General features: G+C 43.7%; 2 protein-coding genes across 3 annotated transcripts in view; both read right to left on the bottom strand.

Annotated features, from left to right (window-relative positions):
- Positions 1 to 16,826, bottom strand: part of LOC147033655 (tubulin alpha chain-like) — a 497,880-nt gene that overhangs the window by 111,286 nt on the left and 369,768 nt on the right. The gene's annotated exons all lie outside the window — the stretch shown is intronic.
- LOC147033662 (uncharacterized) lies at positions 840 to 14,626 on the bottom strand. Its single transcript, XM_085871733.1, has 3 exons — positions 14,506 to 14,626; positions 9,378 to 9,506; positions 840 to 1,233 (listed from the first exon to the last, which is right to left on the bottom strand). The coding sequence occupies exons 1-3, from the start codon at positions 14,560 to 14,562 to the stop codon at positions 1,108 to 1,110; spliced, it is 312 nt and encodes a 103-aa protein (XP_085727859.1). The 5' UTR covers positions 14,563 to 14,626; the 3' UTR covers positions 840 to 1,107.

The raw sequence follows: 16,826 nt of genomic DNA, 5'->3' as shown, positions 1-16,826 counted from the left end.
TGAGTGGCTCATAAGTTATTGCAGTAACACAGATTTTAAATTACGGGCACATGGCCTTCGGCCTTCAACGTTTTGAACTCAGAATTTACTCAGTTCATCCTCTGATTACAGTCCATAGTTATGCCAACTTTGGTGAAAACCCCTTCAGTGGTTCACAAGTTATCACGGCAACAAAAATCTGCTTTTAGCTGGTCACATGACCTGAGATCAAAAACTCAAATCAATTGGCTGGGTCGAGATTCACATGCCGATTCGACTGCTAAGAGGCGAGTGTACACACCTCTAAGGCTTAGGCCATCTTGCTAGCCCGACAAGTGGAGTAGGTTGGGCACTCTGGAGAAATGGTTCATCTCCCGAGTCCTCAACATCTCTACATCTTCTGCATTGCTCAAACAAGGAGTGTGATGGAATACTCACCAATTGCCTGGATGGGAGCATTCAAACCAGTTTGACTGCATCCCAAACAGAGCTACTTGCTCAATCAGCTCACTGCCATTACAAATCCACCACCTCACCAGTAATTTGTATCTAAAGTGTGTACGGAATGTTCTACAAAAACACCCTCCATGCTCCAATAATTCCTCCAGCTCCACAACCTGGACAATCAAGAATCACACGTAACATCAGACTCGGAACCGCATCACCAGAATGTTGGGACTTGAGGGTCAGTATTTTGATGGCCACGTGTCTCATCGTGCCCTTCGTACCCTGCTCCATCGATCGATCGTGACTTCATGTTGGGATGGTTGGTGAAATGTTATCGGATGTTTTGGCCAGGTTATCCATCTTCACCATTTGCAGCAAACATTGTTGGATGTGGACGGGTCTTAGCGAAAAACTCAGATCAAAGATTTATCTTTATTAAGAAAAGAGCAATAAGCATTGAAACAATTATGCCCTCTCCAAATAAACTTTCCAACCAACATTTTAATCATTTCTAGTAGCATGGTAAGAGCATGATTTTAAAATTTTGTTCCAAAATAACGACACAACAATAGTGGAACGACGACAGGTGCGATAAACAGGTTACACATCACACCGAAAGACAACTGTTGAGGAGCATTCGAACACACCGTTTCGGACTACAAAACGCCGTGCTGGAATCGCTCATCCCATTGCCTGGACACGTGCAGCAAATATGCACACCTGTTTCTCCAGAGCACGATTGAGCACATCACGCGAGGCACGTGGATTTGAACGGATGAACGCCACGATACCGGCTATGCACTCAGCCTGGTGGGGATGTGGGGGGGACGGTGAGAGAACATGGGACGGAAGGAGTGAAAAGGCACCTCATTCAGGACAAAGGAAATATCTGATTTATTACCTCGTTAATCAATTTTATTGTTTATATGTTACATTCATTGAGACTCATGGGAAATCTACGTCTGAAATTGTTCGCTGACCTGTTTTACATTTTGATTGAAGCACTCACTCATCATGCTGTTCCAAGGTTTGGATTGTAGATCGTGTTGTCACCAAATGTGCTCATTATTCGTATAAAGGTGCATTTATATCTCCTAATGTCCAGGTTATTGGTGTAGAGGTACATTTATATCTCCTAATGTCCAGGTTATTGGTGTAGAGATACATTTATATCTCCTAATGTCCAGGTTATTGGTGTAGAGGTATATTTATATCTCCTAATGTCCAGGTTATTGGTGTAGAGGTACATTTATATCTCCTAATGTCCAGGTTATTGGTGTAGAGGTACATTTATATCTCCTAATGTCCAGGTTATTGGTGTAGAGATACATTTATATCTCCTAATGTCCAGGTTATTGGTGTAGAGATACATTTATATCTCCTAATGTCCAGGTTATTGATGTAGAGATACATTTATATCTCCTAATGTCCAGGTTATTGGTGTAAAAGTATATTATATCTCATGTCCAGGTTATTGATGTAAAGGTACATTTATATCTCCTAATGTCCAGGTTATTGGTGTAAAAGTATATTATATCTCATGTCCAGGTTATTGGTGTAGAGGTACATTTATATCTCCTAATGTCCAGGTTATTGGTGTAGAGGTACATTTATATCTCCTAATGTCCAGGTTATTGGTGTAGAGGTACATTTATATCTCCTAATGTCCAGGTTATTGGTGTAGAGATACATTTATATCTCCTAATGTCCAGGTTATTGGCGTAGAGGTACATTAATATCTCCTAATGTCCAGGTTATTGGTGTAAAGGTTCATTTATATCTCCTAATGTCCAGGTTATTGGTGTAAAGGTACATTTATATCTCCTAATGTCCAGGTTATTGGTGTAAAGGTATATTTATATCTCCTAATGTCCAGGTTATTGGTGTAAAGGTATATTTATATCTCCTAATGTCCAGGTTATTGGTGTAAAGGTATATTTATATCTCCTAATGTCCAGGTTATTGGTGTAAAGGTATATTTATATCTTCTAATGTCCAGGTTATTGGTGTAAAGGTATATTTATATCTCCTAATGTCCAGGTTATTGGTGTAAAGGTATATTTATATCTCCTAATGTCCAGGTTATTGGTGTAAAGGTACATTTATATCTCCTAATGTCCAGGTTATTGGTGTAAAGGTATATTTATATCTCCTAATGTCCAGGTTATTGGTGTAAAGGTATATTTATATCTCCTAATGTCCAGGTTATTGGTGTAAAGGTATATTTATATCTCCTAATGTCCAGGTTATTGGTGTAGAGATACATTTATATCTCCTAATGTCCAGGTTATTGGCGTAGAGGTACATTAATATCTCCTAATGTCCAGGTTATTGGTGTAAAGGTTCATTTATATCTCCTAATGTCCAGGTTATTGGTGTAAAGGTACATTTATATCTCCTAATGTCCAGGTTATTGGTGTAAAGGTATATTTATATCTCCTAATGTCCAGGTTATTGGTGTAAAGGTATATTTATATCTCCTAATGTCCAGGTTATTGGTGTAAAGGTATATTTATATCTCCTAATGTCCAGGTTATTGGTGTAAAGGTATATTTATATCTCCTAATGTCCAGGTTATTGGTGTAAAGGTATATTTATATCTCCTAATGTCCAGGTTATTGGTGTAAAGGTATATTTATATCTCCTAATGTCCAGGTTATTGGTGTAAAGGTTCATTTATATCTCCTAATGTCCAGGTTATTGGTGTAAAGGTACATTTATATCTCCTAATGTCCAGGTTATTGGTGTAAAGGTACATTTATATCTCCTAATGTCCAGGTTATTGGTGTAAAGGTACATTTATATCTCCTAATGTCCAGGTTATTGGTGTAAAGGTACATTAATATCTCCTAATGTCCAGGTTATTGGTGTAAAGGTTCATTTATATCTCCTAATGTCCAGGTTATTGGTGTAAAGGTACATTTATATCTCCTAATGTCCAGGTTATTGGTGTAGAGGTACATTTATATCTCCTAATGTCCAGGTTATTGGTGTGGAGATACATTTATTTCTCCTAATGTCCAGGTTATTGGTGTAGAGATACATTTATATCTCCCAATGTCCAGGTTATTGATGTAGAGGTACATTTATATCTCCTAATGTCCAGGTTATTGGTGTAGAGGTACATTTATATCTCCTAATGTCCAGGTTATTGGTGTAGAGGTACATTTATATCTCCTAATGTCCAGGTTATTGGTGTAGAGGTACATTTATATCTCCTAATGTCCAGGTTATTGGTGTAAAAGTATATTATATATCATGTCCAGGTTATTGATGTAAAGGTACATTTATATCTCATAATGTCCAGGCTATTGGTGTAGAGGTACATTTATATCTCCTAATGTCCAGGTTTTTGGTGTAGAGATACAATTATATCTCCTAATGTCCAGGTTATTGGTGTGGAGTTACATTTATATCTCCCAATGTCCAGGTTATTGGTGTAGAGATACATTTATATCTCCTAATGTCCAGGTTATTGGTGTAAAGGTACATTTATATCTCCTAATGTCCAGGTTATTGGTGTAAAGGTACATTTATATCTCCTAATGTCCAGGTTATTGGTGTAAAGGTACATTTATTTCTCCTAATGTCCAGGTTATTGGTGTAGAGATACATTTATATCTCCCAATGTCCAGGTTATTGGTGTAGAGGTACATTTATATCTCCTAATGTCCAGGTTATTGGTGTAGAGGTACATTTATATCTCCTAATGTCCAGGTTATTGGTGTAGAGGTACATTTATATCTCCTAATGTCCAGGTTATTGGTGTAGAGGTACATTTATATCTCCTAATGTCCAGGTTATTGGTGCAAAGCTAGAGTAATATCTCCTAATGTCCAGGTTATTGGTGTAAAGCTAGAGTAATATCTCCTAATGTCCAGGTTATTGGTGTAGAGATACATTTATATCTCCCAATGTCCAGGTTATTGATGTAGAGGTACATTTATATCTCCTAATGTCCAGGTTATTGGTGTAGAGGTACATTTATATCTCCTAATGTCCAGGTTATTGGTGTAAAGGTACATTTATTTCTCCTAATGTCCAGGTTATTGGTGTAAAGGTACATTTATATCTCCTTATGTCCAGGTTATTGGTGTAGAGATACATTTATATCTCCTAATGTCCAGGTTATTGGTGTAAAGGTACATTCATATCTCCTAATGTCCAGGTTATTGGTGTAGAGATACATTTATATCTCCTAATGTCCAGGTTATTGGTGTAAAGGTACATTTATATCTCCTAATGTCCAGGTTATTGGTGTAAAGGTACATTCATATCTCCTAATGTCCAGGTTATTGGTGTAGAGATACATTTATATCTCCTAATGTCCAGGTTATTGGTGTAGAGGTACATTTATATCTCCTAATGTCCAGGTTATTGGTGTAAAGGTACATTTATTTCTCCTAATGTCCAGGTTATTGGTGTAAAGGTACATTTATATCTCCTAATGTCCAGGTTATTGGTGTAAAGGTACATTTATATCTCCTAATGTCCAGGTTATTGGTGTGGAGGTACATTTATATCTCCTAATGTCCAGGTTATTGGTGTAGAGGTACATTTATATCTCCTAATGTCCAGGTTATTGGTGTAGAGGTACATTTATATCTCCTAATGTCCAGGTTATTGGTGTAGAGGTACATTTATATCTCCTCATGTCCAGGTTATTGGTGTAGAGGTACATTTATATCTCCTAATGTCCAGGTTATTGGTGTAAAGGTACATTTATATCTCCTAATGTCCAAGTTATTGGTGTAGAGGTACATTAATATTTCCTCATGTCCAGGTTATTGGTGTAGAGGTACATTTATATCTCCTAATGTCCAAGTTATTGGTGTAGAGGTACATTAATATTTCCTCATGTCCAGGTTATTGGTGTAAAGGTACATTTATATCTCCTAATGTCCAGGTTATTGGTGTAAAGGTACATTTGTATCTCAACGTCCAGGTTATTGGTATAGAGGTACATTTATGTCTCATAATGTCCAGGTAATTGGTGTATAGGTACAATTATATCTCAACGTCTTGGTTATTGGTGTAAAGGTACATATATATATATATATATATATATATATATATATATATATATATATATATATATTATCTAAGGGAAAAGCATGTCAAAATGATGGGAGCACAAAACTCAACATAACATGGAGGATTACAATACACACAAAGTTATGAATTACATCTGAGGAATTATTTGCAATATATATAATACAGTCCAAGAAGTGAGCCTTTCCCTGGGAAGGATTAGCAGTGAGTGGAGCAATTTGTCAACAAAATGAACAGTTTATGTTGGACACAGTCACACACACACACACACACACACACACACACACACACACACACACACACACACACACACACACACACACACACACACACACACACACACACACACACACACACACACACACACACACACACACACACACCTTCAATAGATGTAATGTTCAAAACAACAAAAAATATGCATATAAATAAATAAATAAATAAAAAGAATTGGGCAAAAAACCTTCAATACACAAAAAAATTAAGTTCTGTGCAAGTGTATGTCATTGTATACTGTGCTTTGGCCAAGTTTGAACAAAATCGAACTGTGGATGTTGGAGAAATGGTTGGGGACACGTTTAAGTAACAAAATGGCCGCCAGTCGGCCATCTTGGATCTGATCTCGGAAACGAACGGCATGCATATGGAAGCCGTCATTCGTCATCTGTGCGCAAAGTTTGAACGACATTGGTAAAATGCTTGTCCGAGAAATGGTTAAGAACGTGTTTGAAACCAGGTTGTGTTTTATTTGTTTTTTTTACAACTAAAATGGCCGCCAATCTGCCATCTTGGATCTGATGTTGGAAGAAAAAAAAATTGCATGCGTATGTATACATCATGTGTCGTCTTTGTGCCAGGTATGAATTAAATCAGTCCTTTCATGTCCGAAATACGGTTGCGGATAAACACACGCACGCACGGACACGAAAAATCGAGACCAAATACATCAGCCCCTGTTTCAGACTAAGTCCAATGGGGACTAATGACCTGGAGTACGTACATGAAGTAAAAATATGCCTACTGCTTATGTGCAGATATAATAAATTAATTTTGGTTATGTACCTCGGATAAATCTCAATTTCACTGAGCCATGGGCTGACACCCGAGGCCTACGACCAGAGGCCCTGCAGCCTATGCAGCTTCACAAAATGATAACCGTATGATTTTCTTTTTGAGGTTGGAATTGTGGGTGAAGTCAGGCAAGCTAACCAATGGAGCGATGACATTCTAATTTGTTCGGGCAGGAATTTGTAATTTGTTTATGGTGCCGGCAATAGCTCGCCTACTCTTCGCGAAGGAAGCCGTGGAATCTTTAACGTCCACCAACGAATGCCAGCAGACGGTACGCCCGTTTAACATCCATCCGAGGGATGGAACACACACACACGAATGAATCACCCTGCCCGCGAAACACCAGGATGATAGTTTATAGCTGGTTCAGGATTCAAACCCAGGTTAAACGACAGCTCTAATCCATCCTGCCAGCTCAATGAAGATACCTTACTGTTAAGCAGGAGCATTGCTGGGCACATGCCCCGAATGGTTTTTGCTGAACCCCGAATACATTTTAACCCCTTGGCTATGATCGGCTCATTTATGGCTTTGGAATCAGACTTTAAAATCAGGAAGACGCACAACAATGTGTAAGATGCTAATTACAGGCAGGAATGACGTGTGTCGGAATATGACATCATCAATCGCTCTGCAAATATGATACACAACAGATGGTACACACCGACGCTTCATAAAAATAAATAAAGGGAGACTGTTTACAAATATAACTTTTCAAAAACTGTGGGTGGTGACTGTTAATTAATTAATAAATGATGTCACGTGTTCAATATATTGGAAATGTTTAACCGTGGATATAAAATACAAGTTTGTGCTTTTACGGAATCAAGTGGAGTTTGTAAAATAATTTTTTTTTTTGTTTTTGTACTTTATCCGTTGTTCGATTTAACAAAAGATTGAAAAATGTCATTCAAAATACAAAAAAAAAAAAAGTCCTTTTTCACCGAACGTGGACGGACGTTACATTTTCACCCGTTTGTTTGTTTGACTGTAAATAGGATATCTCAAAATGTTGTGGACGGATTCGGACAAAACTTGTTCGACAGGTTTGGTGTGTGACAAGGACAAATCGATCAGATGATGATGAAGATCTGATTCTCGATATGTGAATTATTTAATTTTTAAAGTGATTCTTCACCTTTGTGAAACGGGGATAAAAAAAAAAAAACCGATGTATATTGTTCCGGTTGTGGAGGTAGATGGAGGAATTTAGGATTGAATAGAATAGAGTAGATTGAATGGAGTCCGTGGACGTGTAGGAAACATCTCGATGTAATTAAGTAGGAAAACTGTGAGCATAAGTGTTACGCGTCACCAAACGAGGGGTGGTGCGGTGTTAGTTAGCTCGGGAGTAAGAATAAGTTCCCCCAGTATGTAAATGCCCCCCTGTGACTTTTCCCGATGTTTTTATCATCAAAACCATGATAAGAAACAAGCAAACACGCCGAGCAGGCAGAAGCCCCGCCTCCAAGGGTGACGGCGGGCGGTGACTAAATAGGATGAGGGATCAGCAGAGCAGACGCACGAGGCAGATTGATTTTTGAAAGAGAGGTTGAGTGCGGAGTGAAGGACGCACGCGGTCGAGAAAGAACGTGGTTAGGAGATTGCCTGTAAGAGCAGGGCTAGACGCACGAAGGTGAAGCGTCCTTTGACGCACGAGGATGGCACAATCCTTGTATTCGTGTCGAGGAGATTTGGCTCGCGTGGTGAAGCAACACGCTGTCCTTTGGCTCTTGGTTGGGTCGGTGAGGACGATTGACGCACGAAGCAGCGACACGGGTCTCTGAGCCTTGGTGTTGAGTGCCGCTCACGGATTGCCTGGCGTACGTTTGTCCTGCTACGAGAGAAGCAGCTTGGCACCGTTTCCCTTTGTTTGTTTTTAAGTCTGTGTAAAGAGGTGCCTCGATTTCGACTTTTATTTACTTCACGTTATCATCATCACCTTTTGAATTATTGTCCTTTGTAAGATATTTGTCTATTTTCATGAAATGTGTTCATTTTAAGTAACTGTATCGTGTATTTGTAGTGGGGTCGAGTATCAACCCACCCCCCTGTGATGTACTCCTCCATCCTTCCACCATTGCCCCTATGCCCTTCCAACACGCGTGATCATCTCTGAGGATCAACGTGTCCGCCTCCTATTAATAAAAGAACCGCTCGACCGGCCCTGGGGCTGGCGGCGTTAACAGCCCATCACCACAATTTTGGTCAGGGGGATTAACCTGGACCGGCCACTCCCGCAACAATATCATATCTCAAAACTAGGTGGACGAGTGAGTTGGTTAGGTGAGAAGAACAAGCCGATTCGATTTTGGTTCAGGTCCAGATGTAGATCCAGCCCATCAGTGGATTACAAACTGTGAACCATTCAGTCTTGCGGAGGGATGCGTGCTCCCTCCTTAATGTATTGTAAGATTAGCCTGTTTTTATCTACGCATCACCTGTGCTAAATGTTTTATCCAGGTTATCGGTTGGAGGGTTGGAGGGTTGTAGGGTTGGAGCGGGACCCGAGCCTCGAATCTTCCTTCGTTCCATATGATCAATGCTTCATCAACATGAAGATTACCGCACTGCGGTTGCAGGCATGGAACAGCACCGACACAACCATTTATACCTGTACACCGGCACTCATTTGTCCGACCTCGGAAAGACGACAGGCTGAGTCAACCCCACCTGGTATTAATTCAATGGCCGAGGGGGATTTGAACTGAGGATCCTAAGATCCCGAGATCCTAAGCCAACACCTGGCTTAAAGCTCGCGACGCCTCTGCTGTTAAGTACGGTGACACGTGATGTGTGTGCGTATGTGTCACGAGTGTTGACGTCACCTTATACCGGTCGATCTCCGCACGGCTATCCAGCCTGCGCCACAAGCCGTAGGCAACCCGCACGGCCGTGAGACCTTTAAGAGCTTGTTCAGATCCTGGTACACCTCCGAGCCATCCCAGCATCGCCAGCTGTCCCGTGGCACACCCGGGAAACAAATTCACTCTGCGGAGCTTGTCAGGTACTAGCAAGGTGAACAAGCACCTATTGCACCAGGTCACACATTTCATCATTGGGATAATATCGGAATGGGATCAACCTTTCACTCAAACCTGGAAATATGTCATCGAGTGAGAATACTAACAGGTACATGTCCATCCATATTGTTTATAACAAACTTCGATGAACCATCCGTTCATTGTTTCCATCGTTCAACACGGAATCTTCTTTTATATTAATCATAGTCAATCATATTAATTTTGTTTCAGGTCAGGTTCGATCTGTGACCTGCTACAGGTACCATGTAAATCTGTACTAACCTGATCCATGGTCGGGTTGTCGGCGACTAAACCGTCTCCCCCACCAGGTTTTCTGGTGAGGGGGGTGTTTGGATATGGACACCCAGCAGGATTAAAAACCAAACCTGTCAAAGGGCGGAGGAGCTCCTTGTGAGCCAACGGCCATCCATATCTAGTGCCCAACTGTGTCTGCGGACGTCCTCCTGCAGTTGGGTTACTTTTTTATTAGGAGGTTGGTGGCAGGATTTGCACTCCGGCCACCGTAAAACCCTTCATTCCGCAAAACACAAAAACGCAAAAAAATCTGAAAACCCACTCCTTGGGATTATCTCCTGTGCAGCTTCCCTTCGCAGGGCAGCTCACCGGATGACGGGATTGGGGCAAAGCCTTCGGGACCCCCAATCTTTGATGATAGGAGGGAAACCACGGGGTAACATCCCTGGGTCAGATTGCGGGAGAGTGTGTCGGAGTGGTGCTGAGGTGTCGTCCACCAGATGGCGTTCTCCTTGGGTTAACCTGAGGCGGTCCCTTGAGAGATTAAGGATTCGTCACTCCTTAGGTGTCATTTCCCTGGTCTCTGTTTATGCTCCGACTGAGGCGAGTGATCTCACCGTGAAGGATGCATTCTACGCCACACTCGAGTCTGTGGTTGATCAGTGCCCCAGACGAGATACACTTCTAGTCTTGGGGGATTTCACTGCATCGACTGGAACTGATAGGGACGGTTATGAGGTGTGTGTTGGTCCCCATGGGTCAGGAACTATGAACCAGAATAGCACTAAGTTCCTTGACTTTGCAAGAAGTCATGGACTTAGGGTGGCTGGTTCATGGTTTAAAAGCCCACAAGCTCATCGCTGGACTTGGTATTCCAACGCTGGCGGTGTGGCAAAGGAGATTGACCATGTCCTCATTGATGGTCATTGGAGGATGATCCAGAACTGCAGGGTCTACCGGAGTGCTCAGTTCCTCAATACTGACCACAGGCTTGTTGTAGCAACTCTAAAGCTGCACCTTAAATCCTGGAGAATGGTACCATCCCAGCCTCGGCTGGATGTTGGCAAGCTCAGGGATGAGAGAGTAGCTGAGGAGTTTGCGAACAGGCTGAGTGGACACTTGGGGGGTCTGGGTGCTTTGGGGGGTCCTGAAGAGTTGTGGAGCGCCTTCAAGACCACTGTCCTTGATGTTGCCGGTGGATGTCTTGGAACTCACCACAGGGAAAAGAAGAATTTTGTCTCTCAAGGGACACTGGATACCATTGACCAGAGTCGCAGGGCCAGGCTGAATGGCAGAGCTGAGCTGTTCAGGGAGCTGAGGCGTAAAACTGTACGTGCACTGAGGATGGACAAGGAGGCCTATGTGTGAGGAATCTGAGGGGGTAGAGCATCACCTGTGGACAGGTGATTCTCGTCCCGCTTACAGGGGAATTTGCGCATTGCGTTCATCCAAGCCCACCCCTCGGAGCACTGCAGTTAGAGCAGAGAGTGGTAGGCTCTTGACAGAGGAGTCTGAAGTGAAGGCCTGCTGGGCCAGTTACTTTGAGCGGTTGTACCGGGCTGATCCTCCAGCTGTCGAGTTGGACGTCAAGGGTGTTACAATCCCTGTTGCTGACCCTCGAATCAACTGTGGTCCACCTTCGCTTGTGGAAACACGGGCTGCGGTGAACCAGTTGAAACGGGGCAAAGCTCCAGGGATCTGTGGCATCCATGCCGAACTTCTCAAGGCTGGTGGAAATGCTGCACTCGCGTCGTTGCATGCAGTTTTGTGCTCTGCCTGGAACACAGGCATCATCCCAACTGACTGGAAGAGGGGCCTTGTTGTCCCTCTCTGGAAAGGGAAGGGTGATCGCCAAGACTGCAACAACTACCGAGGGGTGACGCTGCTCTCAGTGCCGGGCAAGGTCTTTGCTCGGATAATTCTCGATAGGGTTCGCCACCATCTGCTTGAGCACCAGCGTCCAGAGCAGTCAGGCTTTACACCAAAGAGGTCAACGATTGACCGTATCCTTGCACTTCGTGTCCTCACCGAACGCAGACGAGAGTTTCGGCAGGGGCTGCTTGCAGCCTATGTTGATCTCTGTAAAGCGTTCGATTCAGTGAATCGGGATGTCCTCTGGAGGATTCTTGGTCTTCGTGGGGTGCCACCAAAACTGATCGATCTGATGTCTGAACTCTACTCTGGTACTGAGAGTGCTGTGAAGTGTGGTGGTACCATCTCTGACTTATTTTCAGTTGTTACTGGAGTTCGTCAGGGGTGTGTACTTGCCCCCACACTTTTCAGCACTTGTATGGACTGGATTTTAGGGAGGATGTCGGAGAGATCAAGTTGCGGTGCATCGTTTGGGAATGTCAAGATCTCGGACCTTGATTTTGCAGATGATGCAGTCATCTTTGCGGAGACTCGAGACATCCTTTTGGGGGCCCTCGAGGTGCTGAATGAGGAGTCTGAGCCGCTGGGATTACGGGTTTCTTGGGTCAAAACGAAGATCCAGGCTTTCGGTGACATCGTGGATGCTGCTGTCCTGTCTGTGTCTGTTTGTGGTGAGGATGTTGAGGTCGTGGAGAGATTCACTTACCTTGGCAGTGACATTCATGTCTCTGCTGGCTGCGAGTCAGAGGTCAATAGACGTCTGGGTCGGGCCTGGGGAGTCATGGATTCACTGGATCATGGGGTGTGGCGCTGCCGTTACCTGTGCAGCAGGACGAAAGTCCAAGTCTTCAGGTCCTTGGTACTTCCAGTCATGCTCTATGGATGCGAGACTTGGGCTCTGACCAAGGATCTGAGATGGAGACTTAATTCCTTTGGTACCGGGTCTCTTCGGAGAATCCTTGGCTATCGCTGGTCGGATTTTGTGTCCAACGAGCGGTTGCTGAGAGAGACTCGGATGAGATTTGTTACCTGCATAGTCCGTGAGCGTCAGTTACGGCTGTATGGACATGTGGCTCGTTTTCCTGATGCTGATCCTGCTCACCAGATTCTCTCAGCGAGGGAGTCTCATGAGTGGAGGAGGCCAGTGGGCCGACCACGTGCCTCGTGGTGGCAGCAGGTTGACCATCATCTCAAGGAGATGGGGATGGGCCTGGCATCTGCCTGGGGGATGGCCAGACGGAGGCCCCTGGAGTACCGGCGGAAAGTGGACGCGGTGACGCGCTGTTATGGCACATGCTCCCATACCTGACCTGACCTGATACAGTCATCACGTACAGGTATGGGATGTCATCTGTCCATCACATACAGGTGTCACCTGTCTATCACATACAGGTACAGGATGTCACCTGTCCACATACAGGTACCTATCCATCACGTACAGGTACCTGTCCATCACATACAGGTACAGGGTGTCACCTGTCCATCACATACAGGTACCTGTCCATCACATACAGGTGTCACCTGTCCATCACGTACAGGTACCTGTCCATCACATACAGGTGTAACCTGTCCATCACGTACAGGTTCAGGGTGTAACCTGTCCATTACGTACAGGTACAGGGTGTCACCTGTCCATCACATAAGGTGTCACCTGTCCATCACGTACAGGTATGGGATGTCATCTGTCCATCACGTACAGGTACAGGATGTCATCTGTCCATCACGTACAGGTACAGGGTGTCATCTGTCCATCACGTACAGGTACAGGGTGTAACCTGTCCATCACGTACAGGTACAGGGTGTCACCTGTCCATCACGTACAGGTACAGGGTGTCACCTGTCCATCACGTACAGGTACGGGGTGTTATCTGTCCATCACATACAGGTACACGGTGTCATCTGTCCATCACGTACAGGTACAGGGTGTAACCTGTCCATCACGTACAGGTACAGGGTGTCACCTGTCCATCACGTACAGGTACAGGGTGTCACCTGTCCATCACGTACAGGTACGGGGTGTCACCTGTCCATCACATACAGGTGTCACCTGTCCATCACATACAGGTACGGGGTGTCACCTGTCCATCACATACAGGTACGGGGTGTCACCTGTCCATCACATACAGGTACGGGGTGTCACCTGTCCATCACGTACAGGTACGGGGTGTCACCTGTCCATCACGTACAGGTACAGGGTGTCACCTGTCCATCACATACAGATACGGGGTGTCACATGTCCATCACGTACAGGTACGGGGTATCACCTGTCCATCACGTACAGGTACGGGGTGTCACCTGTCCATCACATACAGGTGTCACCTGTCCATCACATACAGGTACGGGGTGTCACCTGTCCATCACATACAGGTACGGGGTGTCACCTGTCCATCACGTACAGGTACAGGGTGTCACCTGTCCATCACGTACAGGTACGGGGTGTCACCTGTCCATCACATACAGGTACGGGGTGTCACCTGTCCATCACATACAGGTACGGGGTCTCACCTGTCCATCACATACAGGTACGGGGTCTCACCTGTCCATCACATACAGGTACGGGGTGTCACCTGTCCATCACATACAGGTACGGGGTGTCACCTGTCCATCACATACAGGTACGGGGTGTCACCTGTCCATCACATACAGGTACGGGGTGTCACCTGTCCATCACGTACAGGTACGGGGTGTCACCCGTCCTGTAAACGTTTATTCCATCATGGCGAGACGATCGTCCCATTGAACGTTTCACTTAATTAAAGGTAAATTAATGAAATGAGTCAGAGGTTAACGGTCAGGTCAGTCCAACCTGTTGTAGTAGGTCAGGTTCGGATAGGTCCCAGGACGGGCCGAGTAACGTGTCCATGTCGCGTAGGCGAGAACTTCCGGGTTACACTTGTTCTTGTTGTTGTTGTTGTTGTTGTTGTTGTTGTTGTTGTTGTTGTTACAAGGATTTTTAAGAGCCTTGGGGACAGATTCGGCCATTTGGACCATCGCACCTGCGCTAGCCTCTATCAACGTCACATGAATTAAATGTATTGTTATATATGGGAATGGAGAGGAGAACAGTGGAGTGGGCATTCGGGTACGGGTAGTAGAGGTAGAGGTACAGGTACAACTGGTACAGGTGGAGCATAGATGTACAGGTAGAGGGTAGAGGTACAGGTAGAGTGCAGAGGTACAGGTAAAACTGGTACAGGTAGAACATAGAGGTACAGGTACACTTGGCACAGGTAGAACGTAGAGGTACAGGTACACTTGGTACAGGTAGAGCATAGAGGTACAGATAGAGTGTAGAGGTACAGGTACACCTGGTACAGGTAGAGCACAGAGGTACAGATAGAGTGTAGAGGTACAGGTACACCTGGTACAGGTAGAGCACAGAGGTACAGATAGAACGTAGAGGTACAGGTACACTTGGTACAGGTAGAGCAGAGAGGTACAGATAGAGTGTGGAGGTACAGGTACACCTGGTACAGGTAGAGCGTAGCAGGACATCACCGGGTTTTAAAAAAATTTTCACAATATAATTGATTTATGATCTTTTAGCGGGGTCGGAGTGAATATGGTTGTCGGATGAGGGTCCCTTTTGAGGAGACCCTCTCATGGACATCACAATCACGACACATCAACACCCCACGCCCCATTTCCCCAATAAATAAAACCACCATGGTGATGTCCTTGTGCTGCCCCACTTTTCTCCACCCTCACCCCAGCCCACCCCCCCCCCAGTAGATAAACTAATCCAGATTAGTTCCGTGAGGTGTTGTGAGAGCACAGGCACGATGGGCCAAATGGCCTCCTGTGTCAGGGCTCCATCTCCAGTCGACCCTTGTCCTATAAGACCTCCCGTTTTCTCCAGTTGTCAGAATTGGATGGCTCGTGATATCTACACAGGGAAGGAAGCACGAGAGAACTCGATGCAGGCAGGAGAGGCCACTTGGCCCATCGTGGCTGCGTCACACCAACACTAGACCAATTTTATCCATCATAAGGACGGTTTCATTGGGTGAATGGGGGGAGGAAAGTGGATGAGACAATGTGCACGACCAGGGATATCCCAAGGGGGGCAAAACAACAATGGGGAATTATATATTTTCTTTTTTGGGGGATTTGTTTGTTTTGTTTGTTTTCCTTTTTGCAGTTTGTTTTGTTTGTTTTCCATTTGTTGTATTTGTTTTCCATTTTTGTGTTTGTTTGTTTTGTTTGTTTTCCTTTCTTGGTTTTGGTTGTTTGTTTTTTGTTGTTTTCCATTTTTTTGTATTTGTTTTCTATTTTTGTGTTTGTTTTCCTTTCTTGGTTTTGGTTGTTTGTTTTGCCTTTTGCAAGCTTGTTAGTTTTGTTCGTTTTCCTTTTTGCAGTTTGTTTTCCATTTTTTGTATTTGTTTTCCATTTTTGTGTTTGTTTGTTTTGTTTGTTTTCCTTTCTTGGTTTTGGTTGTTTGTTTTGTTTGTTTTGCCTTTTGGCATTTGTTTGTTTTGTTTGTTGTCATTTTGAGGTTTGTTTGTTTTCCTTTTTGGCATTTGTTTGTTTGTTTTGTTTCTTTTCCTTTTTGAGGTTTGTTTGTTTTCTTTTTTGGCATTTGTTTGTTTGTTTTCATTGTTTTCTTTTTTGGGGTGTCTTTTGTTTTTTTGTTTGTTTTCCCTTTTTGGGGTTTGTTTTGTTTGTTTTAGGTGGTTGAAGTCTGATTGAAATGATTGGTGGCTTAATTCAACGACCAAATACACAAATCATCTTAAAATTTAAAGTCAATGGGATGAAAATTGAGGATTTTAGAATTCCCACCAACGTTGTCCTTGGATGGATGTTGACCTCAAAAATAATAATTCGTTGGTTGAATTCAGCGACATAAAATATAAATCTTCGAATTTCAAGACAATCAGATGAAAATTGGCAATTTTAAAAATTCGGCCCATGTTGGTGATCTTTTCGCCAATGTTGACCTCAAAAATAATTGGTGGTTGAATTGAGTAACCTGATGTGCAAATCATCTTCAAATTTCTAGTCAATTGGATGAAAATTGACTATTTTATAAATCTGATCTAAGTTGTTGACCTTTGGCCTATGTTGACCTCAAAAACAATAGGTGGTTGAATTAATTGACCAAATCTGCAACTCCTCTTCAAATTT

Source organism: Eptatretus burgeri, chromosome 2 (genome assembly GCF_056783735.1).
Source record: "Eptatretus burgeri isolate ZD-2024b chromosome 2, Ebu_testis_v1, whole genome shotgun sequence".
NCBI classification, from domain to species: domain Eukaryota; kingdom Metazoa; phylum Chordata; class Myxini; order Myxiniformes; family Myxinidae; genus Eptatretus; species Eptatretus burgeri.
The sequence above is the reverse complement of the archived record's forward strand: the minus strand, read 5'-3'. Positions and strand labels throughout refer to the sequence as shown.

What these genes read in the sequence shown, in the direction of transcription:
- LOC147033662 (XM_085871733.1), bottom strand. Translation starts at nt 14,562, where the DNA reads ATGGACACGTTACTCGGCCCGTCCTGGGACCTATCCGAACCTGACCTA. An exon ending in AACCTGACCTACTACAACAG is followed by an intron (nt 9,507 to 14,505) that starts GTTGGACTGACC and finishes GCCACGGGACAG; the next exon opens with CTGGCGATGCTGGGATGGCT. An exon ending in CGGAGATCGACCGGTATAAG is followed by an intron (nt 1,234 to 9,377) that starts GTGACGTCAACA and finishes CATCCCCACCAG; the next exon opens with GCTGAGTGCATAGCCGGTAT.